The sequence below is a fragment of the Mus caroli genome, unplaced genomic scaffold (genome assembly GCF_978045245.1).
Source record: "Mus caroli unplaced genomic scaffold, Mus_caroli_1 scaffold_1, whole genome shotgun sequence".
NCBI classification, from domain to species: domain Eukaryota; kingdom Metazoa; phylum Chordata; class Mammalia; order Rodentia; family Muridae; genus Mus; species Mus caroli.
The window spans coordinates 167,410,820-167,432,151 of NW_028227256.1; the positions used below are offsets into that span (position 1 = coordinate 167,410,820).

General features: G+C 40.1%; 1 protein-coding gene across 1 annotated transcript in view; it reads left to right on the forward strand.

The window, feature by feature from the left end:
• The window catches only part of Rgs5 (regulator of G protein signaling 5), a 37,789-nt gene extending 18,306 nt beyond the window's left edge, over positions 1-19,483 (forward strand). Inside the window, exons 2-5 of the mRNA XM_021168838.3 lie at positions 2,750-2,860; positions 8,658-8,719; positions 16,293-16,459; positions 18,082-19,483. Coding sequence (XP_021024497.1) covers positions 2,750-2,860; positions 8,658-8,719; positions 16,293-16,459; positions 18,082-18,243 — 502 coding nt within the window. The 3' untranslated portion in view covers positions 18,244-19,483. The remainder of the gene's footprint in view (positions 1-2,749; positions 2,861-8,657; positions 8,720-16,292; positions 16,460-18,081) is intronic.
• The last annotated feature ends 1,849 nt before the right edge of the window (positions 19,484-21,332 follow it).

Consider the following 21,332-nt stretch of genomic DNA (forward strand, 5'->3'; position numbering starts at 1 on the left):
TTTACAAAAGCAAATGGCTCCAGTGAAGCAAGAGAGAAGAGAACAAAGAAATAGAAGTGGGGGAAGAGGGGGATGGGGGAGAAAGCCTAAATCTTAAAGGACCAACCAAACAATACAAAGCCCCCAAACATGAGAGTGTATCACTAGTCTTTATATAAGTGTTGGTGGATGTAATGTTGTGTCAAGTTCAACATTAATAACAGCTTTCCTTATGTGCACAGTGGGAAAGGCATGTGGAGTCCAGGAGGCAGATGACTCTTCTTACTGGATCTTACTTACTGGGTCTTACTGTATCTCTGACAGTAGTGCTCTGTACTGGCCAGCAGAGGGTAGTCACAAGTGCTGTATACATTGTCCAGTCAACTCCCAATGATCTATTTTTTATTCCAGATAATATAATATGGTAGTAGTCTTACTTCCAGAGCTAGAATTTTCGAGGAACCCTTTACAATTTAAAGAAAGTGACCTATGTCATTTTCTGACCCTTTCACTTGGTGCTTATAGGTGGAAACCATGGGCTAGAGCTGGTTGAAAACAATAATTATGCAATTAAAGCTAGCAATTCAAATCATCTCAAAAGTCTGAGAACTTAACTATTTCACCAGACCCAGCTTCCAAGCCAGAAACACTTAACATCAGGTAGTTTATGTAACTTGTAGAGCCTGAACTCAAAGGGAGAACATCTCACTCACTGTGTAATATAAGCTGTCGCTTCCCCTGCCCGGCAGCAGATGATTCCCAATTCCCATCACAAAGCTTTGTTTAGCTAAGATATGCTTGATGTTAAGAGGTCGGGGGCTGTGCTCACTCACTGGGAAGTTTCTAGAGAAAGAACAAAAGTAAAAAGAAACAGAAATGAAAAGACACCTCAGAGTTAACTATTTCTAAATCAATTTCTATACCATATTTTGAGCTAGTAGGACATTCCATATGGTAATTGGGTATTTGTGGCTTTTTTAAGTTGCAAGACAGGGCTAAGATGCAAAATTGTTAATGTTGGTTGTGTACGTCACCTCTTTGCTATCTCTATGCACCAAATAGAAAAGTATGTTTTCGATATCAAAATCCTGTCTGATTATAATGTGAACCCCTCATAGCTCTTTAAGGCTTTCCTTATGATTGGCACTGACTTGGAGACCAATGGTAACAGATTGGTAAGAAATAAAATCGAGATAATTTTAGCTCATGATGACAAATACTATTGAATATTTGCTAGGTTGCCAAGCAACTGTGCCAGGCACAGAGATTAAAAGGCATTTAAGACTCGACTCCTACCTTGAAAGGGTTCTTCTATACAGCTTAGAAAACAGGCACAAATCAATAGCCCTAATGCAATATGATAAGCCCTATCCTCAAAGTGCATGTGGAGGGCCACAGTGACAAAGGAAGAATAGTCTGGGGTTTCCCAATACACAACTGATCTGTGAGCTACTATCTGAGATTAGGGTTTAGGGCTGGAGAGATGACTCAGCTGGTAAATGTACTTTCAACACAAGCCCCCATAACCTGGGTTCCATCCCCAGAAAACACAACAAGCTTGTTGTTGCGGCTTACATCTGGAATCTTTCCACTCCTATGATAAGGTGGGAGGTGGAAACAGGAAAATTACATGAGATCTCTCAGAGCATTTAGATTGGAGTATTCAGGGTAGCAGAAATGATAGAGACCTTGCCCAACCAAAGTGGTAGGAGAGAATCAACTCCCAAAAGTTGTCCTCTGACCTTCAAAGATGTGGCTTGGCACATGTGAACACACACACCACATAGATATCGATATATCACACACACAATTACAGATGGATGAATGGATGGATAGGTAAAGACAAACAGATGAATAGATAGATAGATGATTGAGAGATAGATGCATAGATACATGAACAGACAGACAGAAGAAAGATCTATGTTTATACAGTTTCCATGGTCTGTTTAAAGTATTGAATCATGAAAAAGATTTGCTTAAAAGATTTGTTTTAAAACTGAGTGAAAATCATTGCATCCCATCCCATAATGAGAGACTATGCAGAATTCTGACCACATCTACTTACTGAAATGCTGAAGTTAAAGGACTATTAAATCTCCAGTCCATCACTGGAAATGAGTCTCCTCTAGGAAGGCTGCTGAAAAGAGGCTACTTACAACAGCTAGAGAGTGGCAGAGCAAGGATTTTTAGAACAATTAAGCAAAAAATACTGTAATGTTATGATTGCAAATGGCTTCCAAAGACATCTAGCTTTACTCTGTCATTTTATAGAAAGGGGACAGAGATCTGGCAGTAAAAATAAAAACAAAATGGCTCAAATGTAATGCATCTAGTTGGTGGCCAGAGCCAGCGTCCTCAGGAGACTGAGAGACAGTTTCAGTTAGTAATGACACCCAAGAATTGTGGACACAGACTGCTTGGGCTGGATCACATACTCACTGGGCTGTATTAAGATATTTAAACTTCCTGTCATTCAGTTTCCCCCTCTGCAAAATGGGACAAGACTATATTACCTGCCAAATAGAAATTAGAAAGTAAGAAAAGAACAATTAAGGTTGGAATGAGATTATGCAAATAATTGGTGTCCTCTACACACCAGTGATTGGAACCCACGTGTCCTGTTTTCTATCTTTATGGGGTTTTTTGCTGTAATAGAAATAAAAGAAGCCAAAGAGGTTCTTTGCATTTTCCCTTCTCTGGTGCAGAAAGAAAGCACTGTTTGAGATGTGTGTGCCCATGTGTCATTGTCCCCTGACATCTCTCCTTTCAGGGCCAAGGAGATCAAGATCAAGTTGGGAATTCTCCTCCAGAAGCCAGACTCTGCTGTTGACCTTGTCATTCCATACAATGAGAAGCCAGAGAAGCCTGCCAAGGCGCACAAGTGAGTCCTGAATATGGATTCCTCTCATTTTCCCTTCAGATGACAGCTGTTTTTCAAGCGTCTGCTGCTGTCATTCATCGGTAGAACTACCCCCTTCCATTATTCACTGAAGATCATCAGAGTCCTCAGAGAGTTGCTTCATAAATAGTGTATTTTTTTTAACACCCCATATCTAGATCGTAACAGTAAATAGTTACAAAATTAAAAGAGATAGAGCTTTGCCTCATCTTTGGAAAGATGAACTGTACTTTATAAAATGACACCAGCCACTCAGTTACTGACTGGAAGGTCAAAACATCTGATAATTTATTGGCTTGGGTCAAGTAACCCTGATCCAGTTAATTATAAGCTCTGAGCACTCAGCCTACAGTAAGACCCAAGGTCTCTTCCTTGGGAGGAAAATGTGAGCACGTTCATGCTGATGAAAAGGCAGGCAATTTAGGACCCAATAGTTTCTTCTTGAGTATTCTAGGTTCCCTTCAAGGTCCAGTGGATGAGCCCAACTGCTACTTTTGGGAGGAATGAAGACTTTTCCTGATGTTCCCACACAATACACACCAAGCATTGCCTTCCCAACTCATAAAAACCATCATATTCCTGATAGTCGTTTTACAGTCCTCTGTCTCTCAGCTTCAGCTGTGCACATCATACCCACCCACACCCAGCTAAGCATGGCAGGAAAGTATGATTCCAAATAATCAAGAGACTATGCCCATAATCAAGAATCTACCCACTTTAAGTCAGTAATATCACCCATACCGTCGTCTCTGTCTGTCATCTTCCATTAGGTCTCTTACTGTCTAGACAGATGCACTGAATCCTCCCATTATAGCAGAGGTATCCATAGAAATGAAGAAGGGAGCCTGGACCGTCCAAAGGATGCTAACTCCTTTATTCTGCCTTCTAAAGGCTTCAAGATCACAGATGGTGTGGGAAAAGTAGAGTACCTTTGTAACTTTCATGTCTCTTGTTAAATCTAATATTTGTGGAAATTGCCCATCCTATTCTTTGTCCAAATGACCTTCAACTTAATATAGTTGATTGGCTGGGGGATACAGAACTGGGTTATTCTGTTTAAAAGTCATTTGCCGTCATCCTGAGTGGATATTTCCATTTTCTTCCTTTTATTACTTCAAAGTGTTCACAAACCGGAAGTGAGACATAATTGAATTTTCTACCTTTAAAAAGGAGAAGCTAATTCAAAGTGGAGCAGCAGGCTTCCTGGACCAGTAGAGAGCAAGAACCACATCACAGCCAGCAGGTCAAAAGGTCTATTTTGGAGCAAACAATGTGGCAATTATTGACCTGTTGGGATTAACATTTTCAAGTGTAGCTCTCTATATCCTACCTTGATTGTCTACTCTCGAATGCCACCTGGACACTTGAACCTCTTGGCTCTTAGGGAATCAAGAGAGAAATTGTTGGAGAAAAGCTGGGGCTAAAATTTATTGATTTATTTCTTCTTGTTGTCTTTCCTTCCCTTTCTTCTATCAAAAATATTATTTGTTTCTGGGTAAGACAACACCCTCCCTCCTCCCCCACCCCCCAGTCCCCAGGGGATGCTTGTGTGTGACAGCTGTTTTCAACAGTGGAACTGAAGAAGTGCTCCTCTTCCTTTTGGGTGGGTGTCTATGTTTTTAGCCTTCAGGGAACAACCTTGCTTTGCATGACCTCAGCCAAACTCATTTCTTCATTTCCACATTTCTCTGTGTATGTGTTTTTTTTTTTTTAAAGCCTATATCTTCTGAGGAAAAAATAAACCTCTTGATGGAAAGGTGTGTATTTTTAGCTCCTCTCATCTTCTTTGGGCAATTGCTTTGAAGAAGTACTTTCTATTTTTTAATATATTTTAAATTCTCATCTGACTAAAAATTTGAGCCCCTGGGAGGAAAAATAGAGAATAAGCTGTCTTATTTTCTTATATCCAGTCCCAGCTTCTCTTATCATTTTGGTATTCCAAAACTGACCATTGCTCTTCTTCCATTAGGAGAAAACAAGTATTATCATTATTCCATGCTGGAACAAAAAGCCCCTTCCTCATCCTTTTGACCCTTACCCCTTTCTCTTTGCTTCCATCAGCTTGCCTGCAGACTTTCTCCTCCTCCGAAAGGCCTACATCCTTGATGAAGGTATTCTTTCGAAGGCTGCCTGTCTGACTTATATGACCTGCCTTGTATGACCTGTTGTCTTAGTTTCCTCTTTATCAGAACTCTCTTTTTTAACTCATAGTTTAAGAAGTATTTTTCCCTCTCCTTGACCTACTCTGCCAGGCCCCTGCATTCTCAGAGGCTCTGCTGTAGGTTTTCAGAATAAATCATAACCAAAATGTAAGCCACATACATTGAGTTTGTAATAACATTATGGTTTGTAATACACACTGGCTTACAAAATGTCAGGGGCAGATATTCTTTCATTAGTTTTTTTTTCTTTTAAATTCTAAATGTCCCTCCTTGACATCTGTTACCAATTTTTAACTGAATGCATTGATCTCATTGTGTTTGCCATTCTAAAGCCCAAGAATGGCCTCTACAAGTAACCAGTCAGAACCCTGGCTGATGACTAGTCACAGCAAGCCATACTGTGTGTTCCTGCAGCTGGTTAACTGCAGAGTGAGCCTTGAAAGGAAATGTGTACAATTTTATGGACCCAAAGAAGTGGCCTTTCAAAAGTCTACAGGAGTGCCACTGGCCATGGGGCATGGACTCAATCAATGGGCACAGACTCGAGCCTGGCTGTGCTCTGTAGGGCAGGAAGGAAGAATAAAGCAGGCTCTTGTAAATGATACCAATGAACTCAAGATTTGATTTCCTTGTCAAAAGCAAGACTATGGGAAAACATGTTCAAGGATAATTAAGTATTGTACAAGACACTGTAGATGACCAACCAAACCAAAACCAAAAGGAAACCAAACTTACAAACCCCAGCCAATGGTGTTCAGCCAAACTACATTCTTCTTCAGTGCTACAGATAATATTGACCAGTATTGCCAGCAAGGGTAACAATGGCTCGTTTGTTCATTCAAGTCTAAGTATTGAATTAGCTGTGGCTTTCAACAAGGTTAACTCTGGGTAAGCTAAGGCAGATTTTGTTTGCCATTCAACTTGATACTTGTTTACTAAAAGATGTCCGATAGAGTATGCCCAGATCATGACCCCGAGTCCATAAACATGGATTGGGTCCTCATCCAATTGCCAACAATGAGATATAAACTATAGTTGGGCACAGGTAAAAAATCTTGCCATATTTTGATGTCCATAATTGAACATATATCTTTGGTCTTTGCAACCAACCTCATTCATTACTTAAGACTGATGCTGTGGCCATAGCAAGGAATGGGAAAAGTTCTCCAGGAAAAACACACAGTCCCTGAGGGGGTTATGTGCGCTGTTACCATAGGAAAGATCCTTCCAGTGAAGGGCATTTAACAATGGAAAAAGCTCCTGCTTTCCGAACTGATGTGGTCACTTCCTCAATCAGGAGGCATTTGCACTGGGCATTCTAAAACACATAGTTAATGAGTCCTAACAAATGTTTATCTTGTCTTTTATCTGGGCTACCTTTCTCCCCATCCTTCACACCCACACAGGGAAAGGAGACTCTGCTTGCCCTCTTTGGTCAGCAGTGACCTTGCGGACCAGGATGTTCATTGGCTATTTCGATCTGCATCTATCTTGTTTCCAAAGAAGTCACACTTAATGAGGGCTGGCAAATTCTGAGAATCAGGACAGGATGAACCCATTTCCTCCTAGACTTGTAATCAGAACACTAGGCTACATGCCGTGGGGGGATGTGTCCTGTTCAACTACGCCCTTAAATCAATTTGGACTAATTTCACCCCCAAGCAGACTCGGCACATGTCCCTCTCAGGAATTTAATCTTAGCCGTGATGTGCTGCTGATATTGACCATTACTTGGTTTTATAATGAGACCTTTTGGGACAAATTGCATCTGGTAACATGTTTAAGGCAGGGACACCTGCTCATCTCATTGTTTATTCCTGTGTGCCTTTATACTAGCCAAAGAACAAGGGCAGGAAAAGCTACTTCATTTTATGAAAATACGTATACAATCAGGAGGCTTAGGACATGAACCAGGCCTACCCTTTGCTCTGAGTTAGTCTCTTATTGTTCCATTGTATAGCATGCTCTTGATTCTGAGAACACTTGGACTTGAAAGTATTCTGCTATGTGTAAAATATTGAACCCACTGTGAGTACGTGCATACAGAATAATATACATATAGCAAAAGTGCTTGGTATCAAGTAACACTGAGTGGTCAAAGGGAGTTATCATCCATATGAAAACATGCCCTTTTGTGGTTATCAATAAAATAAATGAAAGAGATATGCAAACATACTTACAAGCCATGTTCAAGTCATCTCTCCCCTCTCTGTTCCTTTATAGTAACTAGGGCGAAGGATAAGAGGAAAGATAGTCCACTTGTGAGGGGTGCCCCTGTGAGAAATTCATATGTTTTTGACCTGAGATTTATGTGTCCAGCTAAGAAAACAGAACCCATCAAAGTTTATTTCACAAGATTTATTTTCCCTGCTTCTTGTTTAGTTTGGCTTTCAAAGAGTGAAGACATAAATTTGAAAAAAAAAAAAAAAACCCTCGAATCAAATCAGGACTTAATTGACATATATTCCACAAAGAGAGTTTAGAAGGTAGTCACAACACTTGAGTTAAAAGACCATCTTAGATTCCTTCCAGAGATACAATGAGAATGCCTATGCCTGAAAAATAAAATATAGATTGAAAATTGTCCCAGTAATATCAGTTGCTTCTGTCAATGATTTAAATACCCAAAGATATAATTTCATAAGAACTAGAAACAAGAATATTTCTGAGTTGCCTGGAACAGTTACTAAACAACCAAAGACCTTGGGAAAAACACTTCATCATTTTTGTCTCATAATAAATGTTCTGCCAGCCTGCTTTAATTGGATGGTAAAGACTAAATGTGGTGATTCAAGGATTCAGGCACTATGAACGAAGGAAGGCACATCCTGATGCTGATGAGAGAAGAGAATTGAGGGTTGTTACAAAGTACAGTTTTGGGGCTCCTGTGGATGCAAATATTAAAGAAAAATAGTCTATCATCATCATCATTATTATTATTATACCTTGGATATTAACCTTCTTTGAAGTCAACATTTACGTTCAACATTCTGACTCAAGAGATACTAAAAACTTTTCAGAAAAAATTAAGCTCCAAAAAGTATCATTCTATCTTAACTGGGAAGGATAAATAAATAAATAAATAAATAAATGTAGATTTTATTTTTCTATCATACTTCCAGTATGGGGTAATATCAAGCTGACTGATTCTATTATCCTTAGTGAGATAATTGTGGCATTGGGGTCTCCACCAAATATCACTTGTTGATTATGTCCGTGACTAATATGGGGCATTGTGAAACACAGAACATTAGTTTACCCTCTGTGAAGGGACAGTTGGATTTCATTAAGCTATATTTGAAATAAAGATAATCTTCAGATTCACTCCTATAGAATATATAAGACAATTGGACATAGCCTCGGGACAAATGAGCTCTACTTGTCAAAGAAACCTGTCTGCTTAGATTGTTCAGGAAGCAATAAAAATGCATGCAGATACCGAGTAGCAAACCAACTAACCAGACCTAACCATGAGAAAATAATCTATCTGTCCCCATCCTGAGGACCAATCACCAGCTGTGTCACCACCTAAGAATATCGAAGTCAAGTCATTACCATGCATGTGGTTATCTTCCTTCTTACTCTGTCCCCCTTCTTTGTCTTTCTCCTTGGTTTAGGCCCTCACTGGAGGAGGTCCTGCAGTGGCGCCAGTCCCTGGACAAGCTTCTCCAGAACAGCTGTAAGTTCACATGGTTCTCAGGAGGGTCGGACCAGAGACAGACACAAAATATGTTTGTTCCACTCGTGTCCTTCTCTAGTTCGTGTTCTGAACAAGTGGAGGGCAGCTTGGGAGTGCAACTAGGCAGTTGGCTAAAAGGGGAAGTCACCGTGAGGGCAGATATTTGAGTCTGTGTTCAGGCCTGTCCTTGTTTATTTGTGTAAGCCACAGCACCTGCCTTTCTGACTGAGACAGAGTACCATGCATCCAGGCTGGCCCTCAAACTCACAACATATCTGAGGATGGTTTTGAACTCCTGATCTTCCTGCCTCCACTTCTCAAGTGCTGGGACTGAAAGTGGGCATCACCCTTTCTGTTTCCGTATGCTTCTTCATGTTCTCACGAGTGAGCCAGATACACTTTCTGTCCTGCTTTGCCTCATAGATTGGGAAAGACTAGATTTCCTATTGAAAAGGCCTTTGAAGAAGCCAAAGGTATCTTAGCTCAACCTGCTATCAACTGCTCTTTTGCCCTTCTAAGATTGCTATCTCCACCTCTTGGCTGACCCTTTCCACACTCTGCTTCCTCTTTGGTGAGCCTCCCTTTGAGATACAACAAAGATGCACACTCTTTTCAAGCTGGAATTAGTACAACAAGTATTACTTTCCTTTTCTGTACTCCACACTCTCTACAGGTTCCTAAGGCTTACAGGACCAACTTCAAATTGCCAATGTTCAAAACTCACCACAATAACCATGTGACTGGTCTCCAGGAACATTGAACTGTTCTCTGTTCCTGTGAGATCTCCATGTAAACTCTTTGACAGACAGACCTTGTTCTCAGATCTTCATCTGCAGATGTTCTCTTTCTTGAAGAGCTAACCCAAATGTCAGATGCCACGTCTTCCTTGGCCATTTAGGAGGAATCAGTCACTCTAAAAAGTCCCAATGCCTTTTGTCAGCACATCTTTTACAGTGCTTAGAACTGGCTATCTGTGTTCTGTTGTTTTCTTTCTGGAATATGTTATAAACTCATTCACAGTCCAGATTTTGACTTTTTCTTCTGGGCAATTTCAAAAGACAAAGTGCATAGGGAGTAAATAAATATTTGTTGGCTGATTCATTCTCAATTTGTGGCCAACTTACAATGTCCAACTTATTTCTTTATCACCTCAACAAGCATGGAATATGGAATATGAAACATCATTAAATGATTAAAACAATAAGGATTTCAAGAGTGCTTCTTATTGGAGCCACAATGAGTACTGAGGGCCAAGTAGATGACATTGCCTGCATGGTGAATTGTATGTAAATTTTTAAAAAACAAAGTCTTATTTTTATTTTACGTGTGTGTTTTGTCTACACGTATTTGGGTGTACATCATCTTACTCCTGGCTCTGGAGGAGGCCAGAAGAGGGTGTCAGATGCCCTGGAGCTGGAGTTACAAAAGGGTATAAGCTGCTGTGTGTGTGCTGGAAATCAAACTCTGGTCTTCTACAAGAATAACCAGTGCTTTTAACTACTGAGCCATTTCTCTAGACCTTATATCAATATTTTCCCAGTTTGTTTCTGATGGAGTAACTTCTGCCCATAAGCTATGGCTATTCACTATCTCTTAAGAAGTGTCCCATTTTGGATATGTTGAGATTAATAATCTATAATCAGAAATAACTAATTGCTATGATTGATACAACGAAAGTAAGAAAGGCAGACACATTAAAAAGGCATGCTATTCCAAGCATAATGATCCCTTTCTGCATGCTTGACTTGAGAAAGTTAAGCCTTCTAAAGTTGAGAATGGTGGCTCATACTTGCAATTCAAGTGCTTAAGAGGTGGAGACAAAATATTTACTGTGAGTTTAAGGCTAGTGTGGGCTGTATGGTGAGTTCTGTTTCCATCTGAACTAAAGAGTAACATGTCTAAAAAACAAAAACAAAACAAACAAACAAAACAAAACTACAGCACTCACACACCCCAATTCCTGGAGGGGTAGGGGTAGCACTTTTCTGATTCACAAGAAACATTAGGAATTCCTTGTGTTAACATAGGCTATTGCCTCTCAGAGTTGATATAGTTACGAAAGCATTCATTAAATCAAATTTTCTTCAGTAGAAATAAACCCTATACAAGCTGCTGTTCAATCTTTCTCATTAGCAAGTATTTATTCACTCAAAATAATTTTTAAATTATGTTATTTATTAGTAATGCATGCAGTGTGTGTGTGTGTGTGCGTGTGCGTGTGTGTGTGTGTGTGTACATGCACACATGTGGGGAGATCAGAGGGCAACTTTCATGAGTTGGTTCTCTCTTTTCACTAAGGGTTCTGGAACAGAACTCAGGGCATCAGGTTTGCACAGCAAATACCTTTACCAGCTCAGCCATCTCACTGGCCCTAAACATGATTTTTAATCATTTGGGAGGTCCTTGACTTTGTTCTTAAAATACATCAGATTCTTATGAGTTTTGCCTTCAGTTCTGAAACAGGAGCCATCTGTTTTTGTTTATTAGGTCTATAGGGCACATAGCAAGTATGTTGATCTTTAAAACCAAAAATAGATTGCGCATGGGGGCTTGCATAATTCCATCCTAGCATCACCAGGGACATGGATTCTCCCATAAGAGCATTTTTAAGAGCAAACAGGGACGAAGCCCAGTCTGTGGCAGCACAGTCTTTATTTGGGTTCTCTTTTCCCAAGAGTTGCAAAAGGTCAGAGCATTTCCTCAGACACCCCGTGGGCTGGACTGTCTCGAGGCACGAAGCAGCTGGCTCCAGGCTCAGCCGTTGGTTCCCATCTTCACAGTTGGCTTTGGCTCTCTTCCTTTGCTTTCCAGTTTTCTTCTTTCTGTGTCATGGGTCCAAATTCTTATCGTCTCACTGACGGGCAGACAATGATCAAAAAATGTGTGATATATGAGGTATTCTTTATTCATATATTCTTTATGTTATTCCAAGAAATTTGCATATATTGGTCTATTTAGTGATTGTAATAATCTTATGACTTAGGTGCAACAAGTAACTCTATTTTTTAGAAATAGGTAGTTTGCCTATGGCATAAAATACAACAGAAACAAAATTGAGGTATCCGCTTTTCTTTAAAGTTCATGTTCTGCTGGATGTGCACACCTTTAATCCCAGTTCTCAGGAGCAGAGGCAGGCAGATCTTTGAGTTCTAGGCCAGTCTTGTCTAGAGAGAGATTTCCAGTCTGGCCAGAGCTATACAGAGAAGCCCTATCTTTAGAAAAAAATGGTCTTTGGTCCTGGGTGTTGGAGGGATTTTGTAGTCCACTGAGATCCACTATTAAGTAATAGGTATATATGTTTGAAGAAGGAGTTGGGGATGGGGAAGTGAAGATAAAGAGAAGTCAAGTAGTTAAAAGCCTCATGGAAAAGATGGTTGAACAAGCAATAGTCCTGGGAGGGGAGGGGAGAGAAAAATGCTCTCTCCATTGATAACAACCCTCAGGATAAGTACTCGGCAGTGGAGGAAAGATGTCACAGATGAGATAACATTTGGGTTCAGTTTGTAATTATGACAGATAATAATTTTTAATTTGTTATAAATAATGATGATGAAGGCCTGAGTGTATTGAACTTCATGAAAATTATGCATGGCCCCATAAAAGAGCCATATAGTCTTTACCACAGCCCTGTCATGTAGCTTTCATTACTACTTTCCTTTGACAAGCCACAGAGGCTCCAACAGGCTAAATAACTTGTCTGTGTTATTTCATAATGTGGTATGCCAGGAATCACCACTGAGCAATCTTGGGTCTAAAGCCAGAGCTGAGCTTTGAACCAATATGGTTCTTATAAATTACCAATGCCATTTCTGTTGCCTCCTCACCCTGTCTCCAATGAAGCATTTATACTAATCTCCTTTTCAGAATTTTATGACAATCTGACTTGGATTCTTGGATTTGTTTAATGTTCCTTGTATTCTCCAAATGGTTTTCCAGATGGTTCCCTCCAACCCTCCACACTCTCCATACAAGGTCAAAAATTGCTATCACTCATTAGGGCCAGCTCAGAGATTACAATGTCTGAGCACCATATGACCTATGGGTACCATACCCACAGAATGCATATGACAGCCAGTCATCAAATGAGCTTAATCAGAGTCCTGCATAGTGGGTAGGACCTGGGTATGCCGAGAAGTATGTTGAGGCTCTGCTGGCTCATACAGGCCCCATAATGCTTTCTTGGGGGTATGTGCTGGAGTTCTGTGGTATGAAGTCCCCAGGTAAAAGCAGTGGCTTACAAAAGATACATGTACCTTGTAGAATACAACAAACCATACAAGCAGAGGTGATGTGAATGCAACAGTAAAAATCTATGAAGAAATGACCAATGAGTCTATGAAGTAGAAAGTTGACTGGAAGTGATTGTGTAGGACTCTACTAAGAGAGGCCCCCTAGAGAGTGTTCGGGAGTCAGATGTAAGAAAAAGTAGCTTTAAATAGCTCCCAGATCAGTAGAGTATAAAACTATTTATGTGTTTTGGTTTAAAGTGCATACATTGACAAAAAGCCTTGAAATAGTACTGTGGAATTCACCAGAGAGATAAAACCAGTATTCAGGGCAAGGGTCTCTGCAATGGACAGCGGGTTTGTAAGTTCATTTCCTGCTGTAAAGTGAATGTTCACGACACTGAGGAATCCTGACAAGTGTCCTCAGGTCTGAAATATCAGTGTTTGGGTGGACCGATCTTTATCTCAAAATTTTATGGAGAAGAGGAATAAATGACTCAGAGTATCTGATAATAGGTAGGCTGAGGGGCTGAGGGGCTGTGGGGCTCTGAGGCTCTGGGTGTTTAGGGCTGAGCATTTGCCACAGGCATAGTCTATGAAACTACTTTTTCCTCTGAAGTCTGAGTTCTGGTGGTATGGATTCTTATAAGACCTTACTTCTTGGTAACTAAAAGGTGACTTGAGAGTTTTTCCATTTCAACAAAGAGCATCCGATACATTTGTTCAAAAAAACAGAGAAATAGCCAGGACAAGGATAAAGGTGGGTCTTATTTCTTTCAATGAATAAGTGGACCAGTTATCATTAAATAATGTCAAGTAATACTGAAGAAACTACAGTGGGGATGGGAAGAAGAAACACATCTGATTTTATCAAAGGATTTCAATGTAATTCAAGTAGCCAGTCAGGTTCCTAGAGAAACCTGCTTTTCAAGCAAGCTCATGTGCCCGGATATTTCTACTATTGATCCACAGTAGTGTCCTAGAAGTGCAGAGGAAAGATTAAATTGCTTGGGTCCTGGAATCAATACCTGGCCATTCTTTTCCTTAAGAATCGAGCACGGCAGTTGGAAATCACATGAACAGCACAGGAGGAATAAAAATGTATCAGGAAGATAGCTCAGCTAAGTGCTACCTCATAGTGTAAGTAAAAGGAGCAGAGTCTGAATCTGCAGAGTCCATGCAACTACCAAGTGGGAGTGCTGACCCACTTGTAACTCCACGCCCCTCAGGGTGGAGACAGGAAAACTCCAGAACAAGCTAGCCAGTGAGCTGGCTTATCAGCAAGCTCTGAGTCTGACTGAAGGTTCACATCATGAAGAATAAGGTGGACTAGCAATGAAGATTCCAGACATCAATCTTGTGTCTCCACATGTATGCACACACAAGTGTATCAGGATCCAAGAACAACATGTATACCCACACACATGATTACACACATATACACATGTACACATACCAACCGCACACACATACATACATATTAAAAATAGATCTGTGTCTCTGGTTTTATCATCACATATATTTTGTGCAATTCATAAAATTGTCAGTGGCCAATAAGTAAAAATGTACAGTCTGCAGACAAGACAGCAACAAGTTCTCAAGGAAAAGAGAAATGAATTAAAATTGGGTCAAAAATTAATTTATAATGTGAATATGATACCTAAACAGAAATAATGAATGGTAGACATGTCCTGGTAGAGACAAGTAAGGGGAAGCCTGTTCCCTGAAGTGGATAGCAGTCATTTCTGTCTCCTGTCTCAGGAGGCAAGTGGCTATCCAGGCCATGCTGCCAAGATTGTGACTTTAACATAGGGATGGAAACTATAGAAACCACCAAATTTCCTTTGTAGCAGCATGATTCTCTTCTTATAAATACAGATGTTAGGATTTGGTTTAAGCAGTCATATGAATATGTGTATATACACACACACACTTACACACACACATGCACATTCTTATTAAGAGAAGGAAAACAGAATAATTTTTTTTCTTTTTCATTTCCAATATCTTGTTAAATCCTCTTTATGAACTCTCTCCATTTATCATTTGGAAGATTCTAGAATGGTGAGAAAGAAAGAGGAAAGGGTATAGTCCAGGAATTATCATATGTACATAGATAGCATCTACATCTGGATAGGACTCACAGTTGTTATATTACATTCTCTATATTCTAAACACAGATGTAAAATTAACTGATGGATATAATTACTCTGTGTATGTGACAATTTCACCCAGTCCTTTCATTCAGACATCAATTTGAATATTCCTATTTCATCTATTTCACCTTCCTTCCTAACTTCAATTAAGCTCCTGCTATGACTCCATTGCTGCTCTTCAAAGGTTTCCCTTCATTGCACAGATGTAAAGATGTGCAATGAATCTCTTCTTTTATTATTATTTTTCCTTCTACTTCCTTTGGAATCTCTAAACTTTACTAGGGAACCAAGCTTATTTCATTTACCATAGTGACTTACTCAAAATTTATTGTAAAAAAGAAATGAGATCATAGTTTGTGGCAGTCATTACAAATATTATTTTGACAAACCAAGTTTTGATTATATTTTCTGGGGCTAGGAACATAGCTTTGTGGTAGAGTGCTTGTGTTAGCATGCATGAGGCCTTTAATTCAATTTTTACCACTAACAAGAAAAGTTTTCTTGGGAATTGAGTGTGTCCTGCATGTCATCAGCACTGATGTGAGTCCTCATCAATGTTCTATACACTTGTCACCCGAATGTACACTGCATTCACTTGTATAACAGACTGTGAGGTAAAGCCCGCTCTCCAGTGTCAGAGTGTGTGGTGGGCAGAGTTGTTCGCTGTTGTTCCTGATTCTGTCCCATCCTGCCTGCATCTGAACAAAGGCAGCTGAGGATGAACTAAAATTCATGTACGGGGCAGCATCATGGAGCCTTTCCCATCATCTCTAGCCTCTTTGTTCCAGCTTTCTGTTTTTCTCTCAGTTCAAGTGCAAGAGAGAGCACACAGCTCTTAATGGACTTTTCCTGTTCCAAGAAACAGAATCACACATCTCTTGAAAAGTATCTGAGGATAATAGACAAATGTGTGGGACTGCAGAATCATATAGCCTGGTTCTGAGTCCTGGCTCTGTACCCACCCACTTGGCATTTGAGAACAGTTCCTTAACTTCTGTGACCTCATTTACAAAATAGTCACTTACAGTACCAAACAGTTGGGTGTATACTGAGCATTAAATGAAATTCTATTTGTAAGATTTTTTACATCAATGGTAGAATGTACTGGAAGTAAGATTGGGCTATTTAGCTAGATTTAGATTCATTGTCAAATCAATTAATGAATTTCCTTATTGACTTTTTATCCTCTAGATGGATTTGCCAGCTTCAAAAGTTTCCTGAAGTCTGAATTCAGTGAGGAAAACCTTGAGTTCTGGGTTGCCTGTGAGAATTACAAGAAGATCAAGTCCCCCATCAAAATGGCGGAGAAGGCAAAGCAAATTTATGAAGAATTCATCCAGACAGAGGCCCCTAAAGAGGTTGGTACGGGTGGGCAGGTGGCTGAGTGCAGCTATTTAAGAGCCAGATCATCACATTACCAGGTATGGCTTCATGAGCTGCAGCCATGACATTTAGAACTAAAGGCCACCGGTCCTTATGATTAGAGTGTGTAGTAAGCACCTACTGAATACAAAGGCAGTATGATAGGGTCGGATGCCTGATTTAAATGTTATGCAGCTGACAGCTACTGGAGTACCGTGCAACCAACTTTAAACAGGAAGGCGGCCAATATAAGATTGGGGATAAAACAAGGGGATTGGTTCCTTTCCTTTGAAAAGTAAGAAAGACCGTAACTGTTTTATAAAGCTGTGAGAATTAAACAGTAGATATGAAAACACACATGAATGTTTGGAATAATTGATGCCAGTGAGTCCCCTGTTGCCAGCCTTTGACATTTGTCCTTTGTTGAGGCAACAGGACTTCCACTCATGAAAACCAAAATAATCCATGTTAACAGTGCAAAAGGTATTCAAAGCCAATATACCACTAATTAACTGCTAAAGACCAGATACGCTCAGGTTTCAAGAAAGCTTTGGGGAAGTTTGTCTGCCCTCATCTTTGCTATCAATGGATCCAAACTGAAAAACTTGTTGAAAATTTCCAAGATGGCCACACCCAGACCAGTCCATCTGGTCAGGACCTATAAACCCACATGGTATTCTTGAATCCAATATGACACTAAATTGTCACCAAGGTTTGGAGTCAAGCACACAGGTGATTGAGCAAGCCATTTGTGTAGTCAGTGATCTTTTATAGATGGTTTGTAAGGGGAAAGATTCCTACCATCTCTTTTGCATGTGTGATACATCTTACAGATACAACATCAGATGTTTATTCCTTTGGTTGTGTAGTATCCCTAGCTGACCCTCTTAAGAGAAGGATGCGGGCATAGGGTATAGAGCACTTGCTAGTATGCAGAATGCCCTGGATTCACTCCCTGGCCTAGATTTACCACTCAGTAGATAAAGTGCTTGTTCATGGCTTTATTTGTCATGTCATCAGAACTACTGTTTCCTCATTTATTGTCAGGAAACAGCAATTCTAAAGCTCGGAAAAAGGCCATGGGCCTCTGGCCACAAATTATTTGTTCTGTGTCACTGTCATTGAAAGCAGGAAACTTAAGGGGATAGAAACATGAAATCAAGCACCAATTCATCTGCATTCTAATCTGTTTCTCTGGATTTGAAAACACTTAACAGAGAGATGATCTTGAGCCACTTAACCTTGTATGTATATATGATGTGTATATATGTGTGTGTGTGTGTGTATGTATGTATGTATATACATATACATATATATACATACATATATATATATACATACATATATATATATATATATTCTTAGGTTGCTGAAGGATGCAATAGCATATTCATAGATTGGGTACTGGCTGAGGATACCTGCTAGGCATCCAATGCTGGTTGGATCTGAACCATGTGTTCACACCAACATCAGTTCTTCTGAAACAGCAGTGGCATTTCTTACTTTGCATGGCATTCCCCCTATCTCTCATCTTGCTGGTGAGAACTCTGCCCCTCTGGTGCCCTCATCGAATCCTGAAGCCTGAGCTGACTCAGTGACCCTGTTTCCTGGCCCACAGGTGAACATTGACCACTTCACTAAAGACATCACCATGAAGAACCTGGTGGAACCGTCTCCTCGCAGCTTTGACTTGGCCCAGAAAAGGATCTATGCCCTGATGGAGAAGGATTCTCTGCCCCGCTTTGTGCGCTCTGAGTTTTATAAGGAGCTAATCAAGTAGTCATCTGGCCAGGCTTCCAAAAGTTGCCCTGTGAGTTGAGTTACATCCTCTGTAGCAACACAGCATCCTCCCAGGCACCCGCACAGTTCTCCATAGCAGCTTTGCTCCAAGATACCCAAACGTAGGCAAACCACAGGCTGTGTTGCTAACTCTTTCACTCATGTTAGTTTGGTTATGTGGATCTGTTGTCTAAGGGCCTTCACTTTTTTTTTTGGTTCTTTCTGACTGCTTTGTAATAAAGATTTACCAAGTCATTGTCAGTCTAAGTCACAAAAATATCCGGTTTAACATAAAGCTGTCTGTGCAAAGAATAGGTGATAGACTGCTATTTTAACCAGGCTGAAAAGAAAACCAGATGCAAGTGTCCCCTTTCATGGGGATTTGACTGTTCTTTTTTATTGTTTTAATTCTTATTTTCTAATGGCTTCAGAATTTGGTTAGTAAAAAAGCAGCAAGCTGGTCATAAGGCAGCCACCATTAGGTTTTTCAGCAAATGCATTATTTAACATTAGTGACCTCTCCTTTCTAGAGTACCGCTGTGTTACCTGGACATTCTCAATAAGAGATACAATGAATACATTGTTCTTCTAAACAGAATTCATTTCAATCCTGCCCTTTATGCTTCCAAATCTCAAGGGGAAAGGGGCAGCCTTTGACTCTCTCGAACAATTAGAAATGCTAATGCCCAAACATTTTTTTTAGCTGTTTCTTAAACAATGGAAACAATAATTTAAAGTTGAAATATTTTCTTCACATTAGTTGGAATAGCCGAATGTCTGAAAATACCCAAGGAGTGAACGGGCTGTTACACACTCACTCAGATGCCTCCTGTCATTGTGACCTCAATTGACTCTGCTTACAAACTGTGTGATTGGTTAGTCTTGTCAGTGCAGGGTGAGGAGGGTAGGAAGGGTGCCTCAAGGGCAGTGCTGTGAGGCCACAAAAGGATGCAGGCAGGCATGCTTCTGCAGTCTAAGGGCTGCATCATATATCCAGACATTTACTGTATCACTATATAATCTTAAATTTTAAAGCATATTTATATACATATACACATACACATATATATTTTTTCTAATATATAAGATACCCAATGGGAGGTAACTAGTCTAGCTCCAAAGGAGAAGCCAAATGTATTAAATTGGACTAGAAACTATTTGTAGGAAGAAAAAAAAAAAAACAAAACCAACAACAACAAACCTCCATGTTAGTAGTAGTTTCTATGGTAACAAGAAGAAAATACATTCTTTTAAATCCGAGAAACGAGAAGAAGTGGGATGACCTTTCCAGGAAAAAAATATGTAGTGTTTGTTTAGCGTTCCTCCCCCCTCCTTCCCCTGCTTGCCAGTTTCCCTTGAGTAAATTGCCTGAGAAAGTATGAAGCTAACTTAATGTGTGAGCCCAGGGCTGCTAGTGTTTCCCTCATCCAGGAGAGGAGCACAGCTAGGCTGAAAGTGGATCTGGGATGTAGGAAAGGGTTGGGTCTAAATTGTGGTCAAGGGCAGGAGTATTTGCTTCTTGTTCCTGAAGGAGGCCTATGATTCACTAGGAACTGATCCGTAATCTGGGCTTCTGTCTGAGGCTGATATAGTTCTGGGTTGAGGGTCAGATTGATCTTTAAATCAAATCGGCAGATACAGGCTAGGAGCCTGTGTCCCATGTGTGTCCGCTAGAGCAGGGTTGTTCACATAAACAGACACACACACACACACACAGAGAGAGACATGCACACTCACATACACACTCTCTCCTATATAGAGGACACTTTTCAAAAGGCAGAACCAATTACATGGAAATATTTTACTGTCTTTGCTTATATTCCATATACCACCACATTTTTTTGTATACATTAAACTTTTAGCCCATTTTCATTTCAAATGCATGAGGTGAGTTAATGAAAAGGTTTTTCTTTTATCCCATTTAATAACTTAGACATAACTTGACTGATGCTTCCTCTGGCTAAAATCCATTTCTATGAGAAGGATTTGATTCTTTCCTGAAGAGCAGTAGGCATTCATTAACAAATCAATTGATAAGCTACCAAGCACTCCCTTCTAGGGATTTACCAAATTATGCCATCATACAAGAGATGGCTTGAGAATTATTTAAGCAGCCAGTTAATCTGAAGGAATGACTTTCACTCCTGAAACTGTATCCTCTAGCAGGCACTTCCTTCACTTCCTAGGGATTTAGCAGATTTGGAAGATGACTGGACACAAGGAGAAGGGCAATAAAGTAGAAAGGGGAAATCGCAAAGAAGTAAGAGCTCAGCCTAGGAAAAGTAGCACACTGACTAGAAAACACAGGAAAAGTCCAGAATGAAGGAGAATCAAACTGCATCTTGCTCTCATTCTGGGTTACAGAAGGTGTTTCAGGGCTCATGAAGCAAGACAAGGAAGTTGTCTTAAGATCCCATAGGAAATTAACTAGAGAAAAAGGCAACTGTGGAGAGCTTCTTTTCCATTAGACTTGTGGGTGCTGGAAAGTAGAGAGTGGAGGGTTCAGTTTGGAGCATCCAAGCATCCAAACCCCAGGGCTAGCGAACTCTAGGCAGGTTTGGGCTGTAAGTCTTGGTGTGTAGACTCTCCAGAGTTGAGTCTCCATTCTACATGCGTTCCAGCATCCATTGAACATTCTCAACACAAAGCCAGCAATTTCAAAACTACTTCTGGTGTTAAACACGTTTCCCATTAAATAAGTCCTATGGCTAATGAAAGCAATTGATAACCAAAGAAAAAGCTTTCTGTAGCCTCAATAAGTTATCCTGGAACTGAAAAGTGTCTGCTGTCTGCACTGAGGAGACATCTGAGACTCTAAATGGAAGCTTATTGCAGACAATGATGAAGAAAACCCACAGTCATTAGCTTTGGAGTTTTATCCTCAATTCACTGTTTAATGATAATCGTATGTATCAAGTAGAGAAGCTATGTAGCCATTTTGCTCAATATGCAGTTTAATATGTTCTCTCATTTGATAGCCTTTTCTCTCCTCCCTCACTTGCTCTCCCTTCCTCCCTCTCTGAAACACCATGGCTCACAGTACTTAAGTAATAGTGAATATGTTTAAGGGCACATAAGTTCCTACCTAAG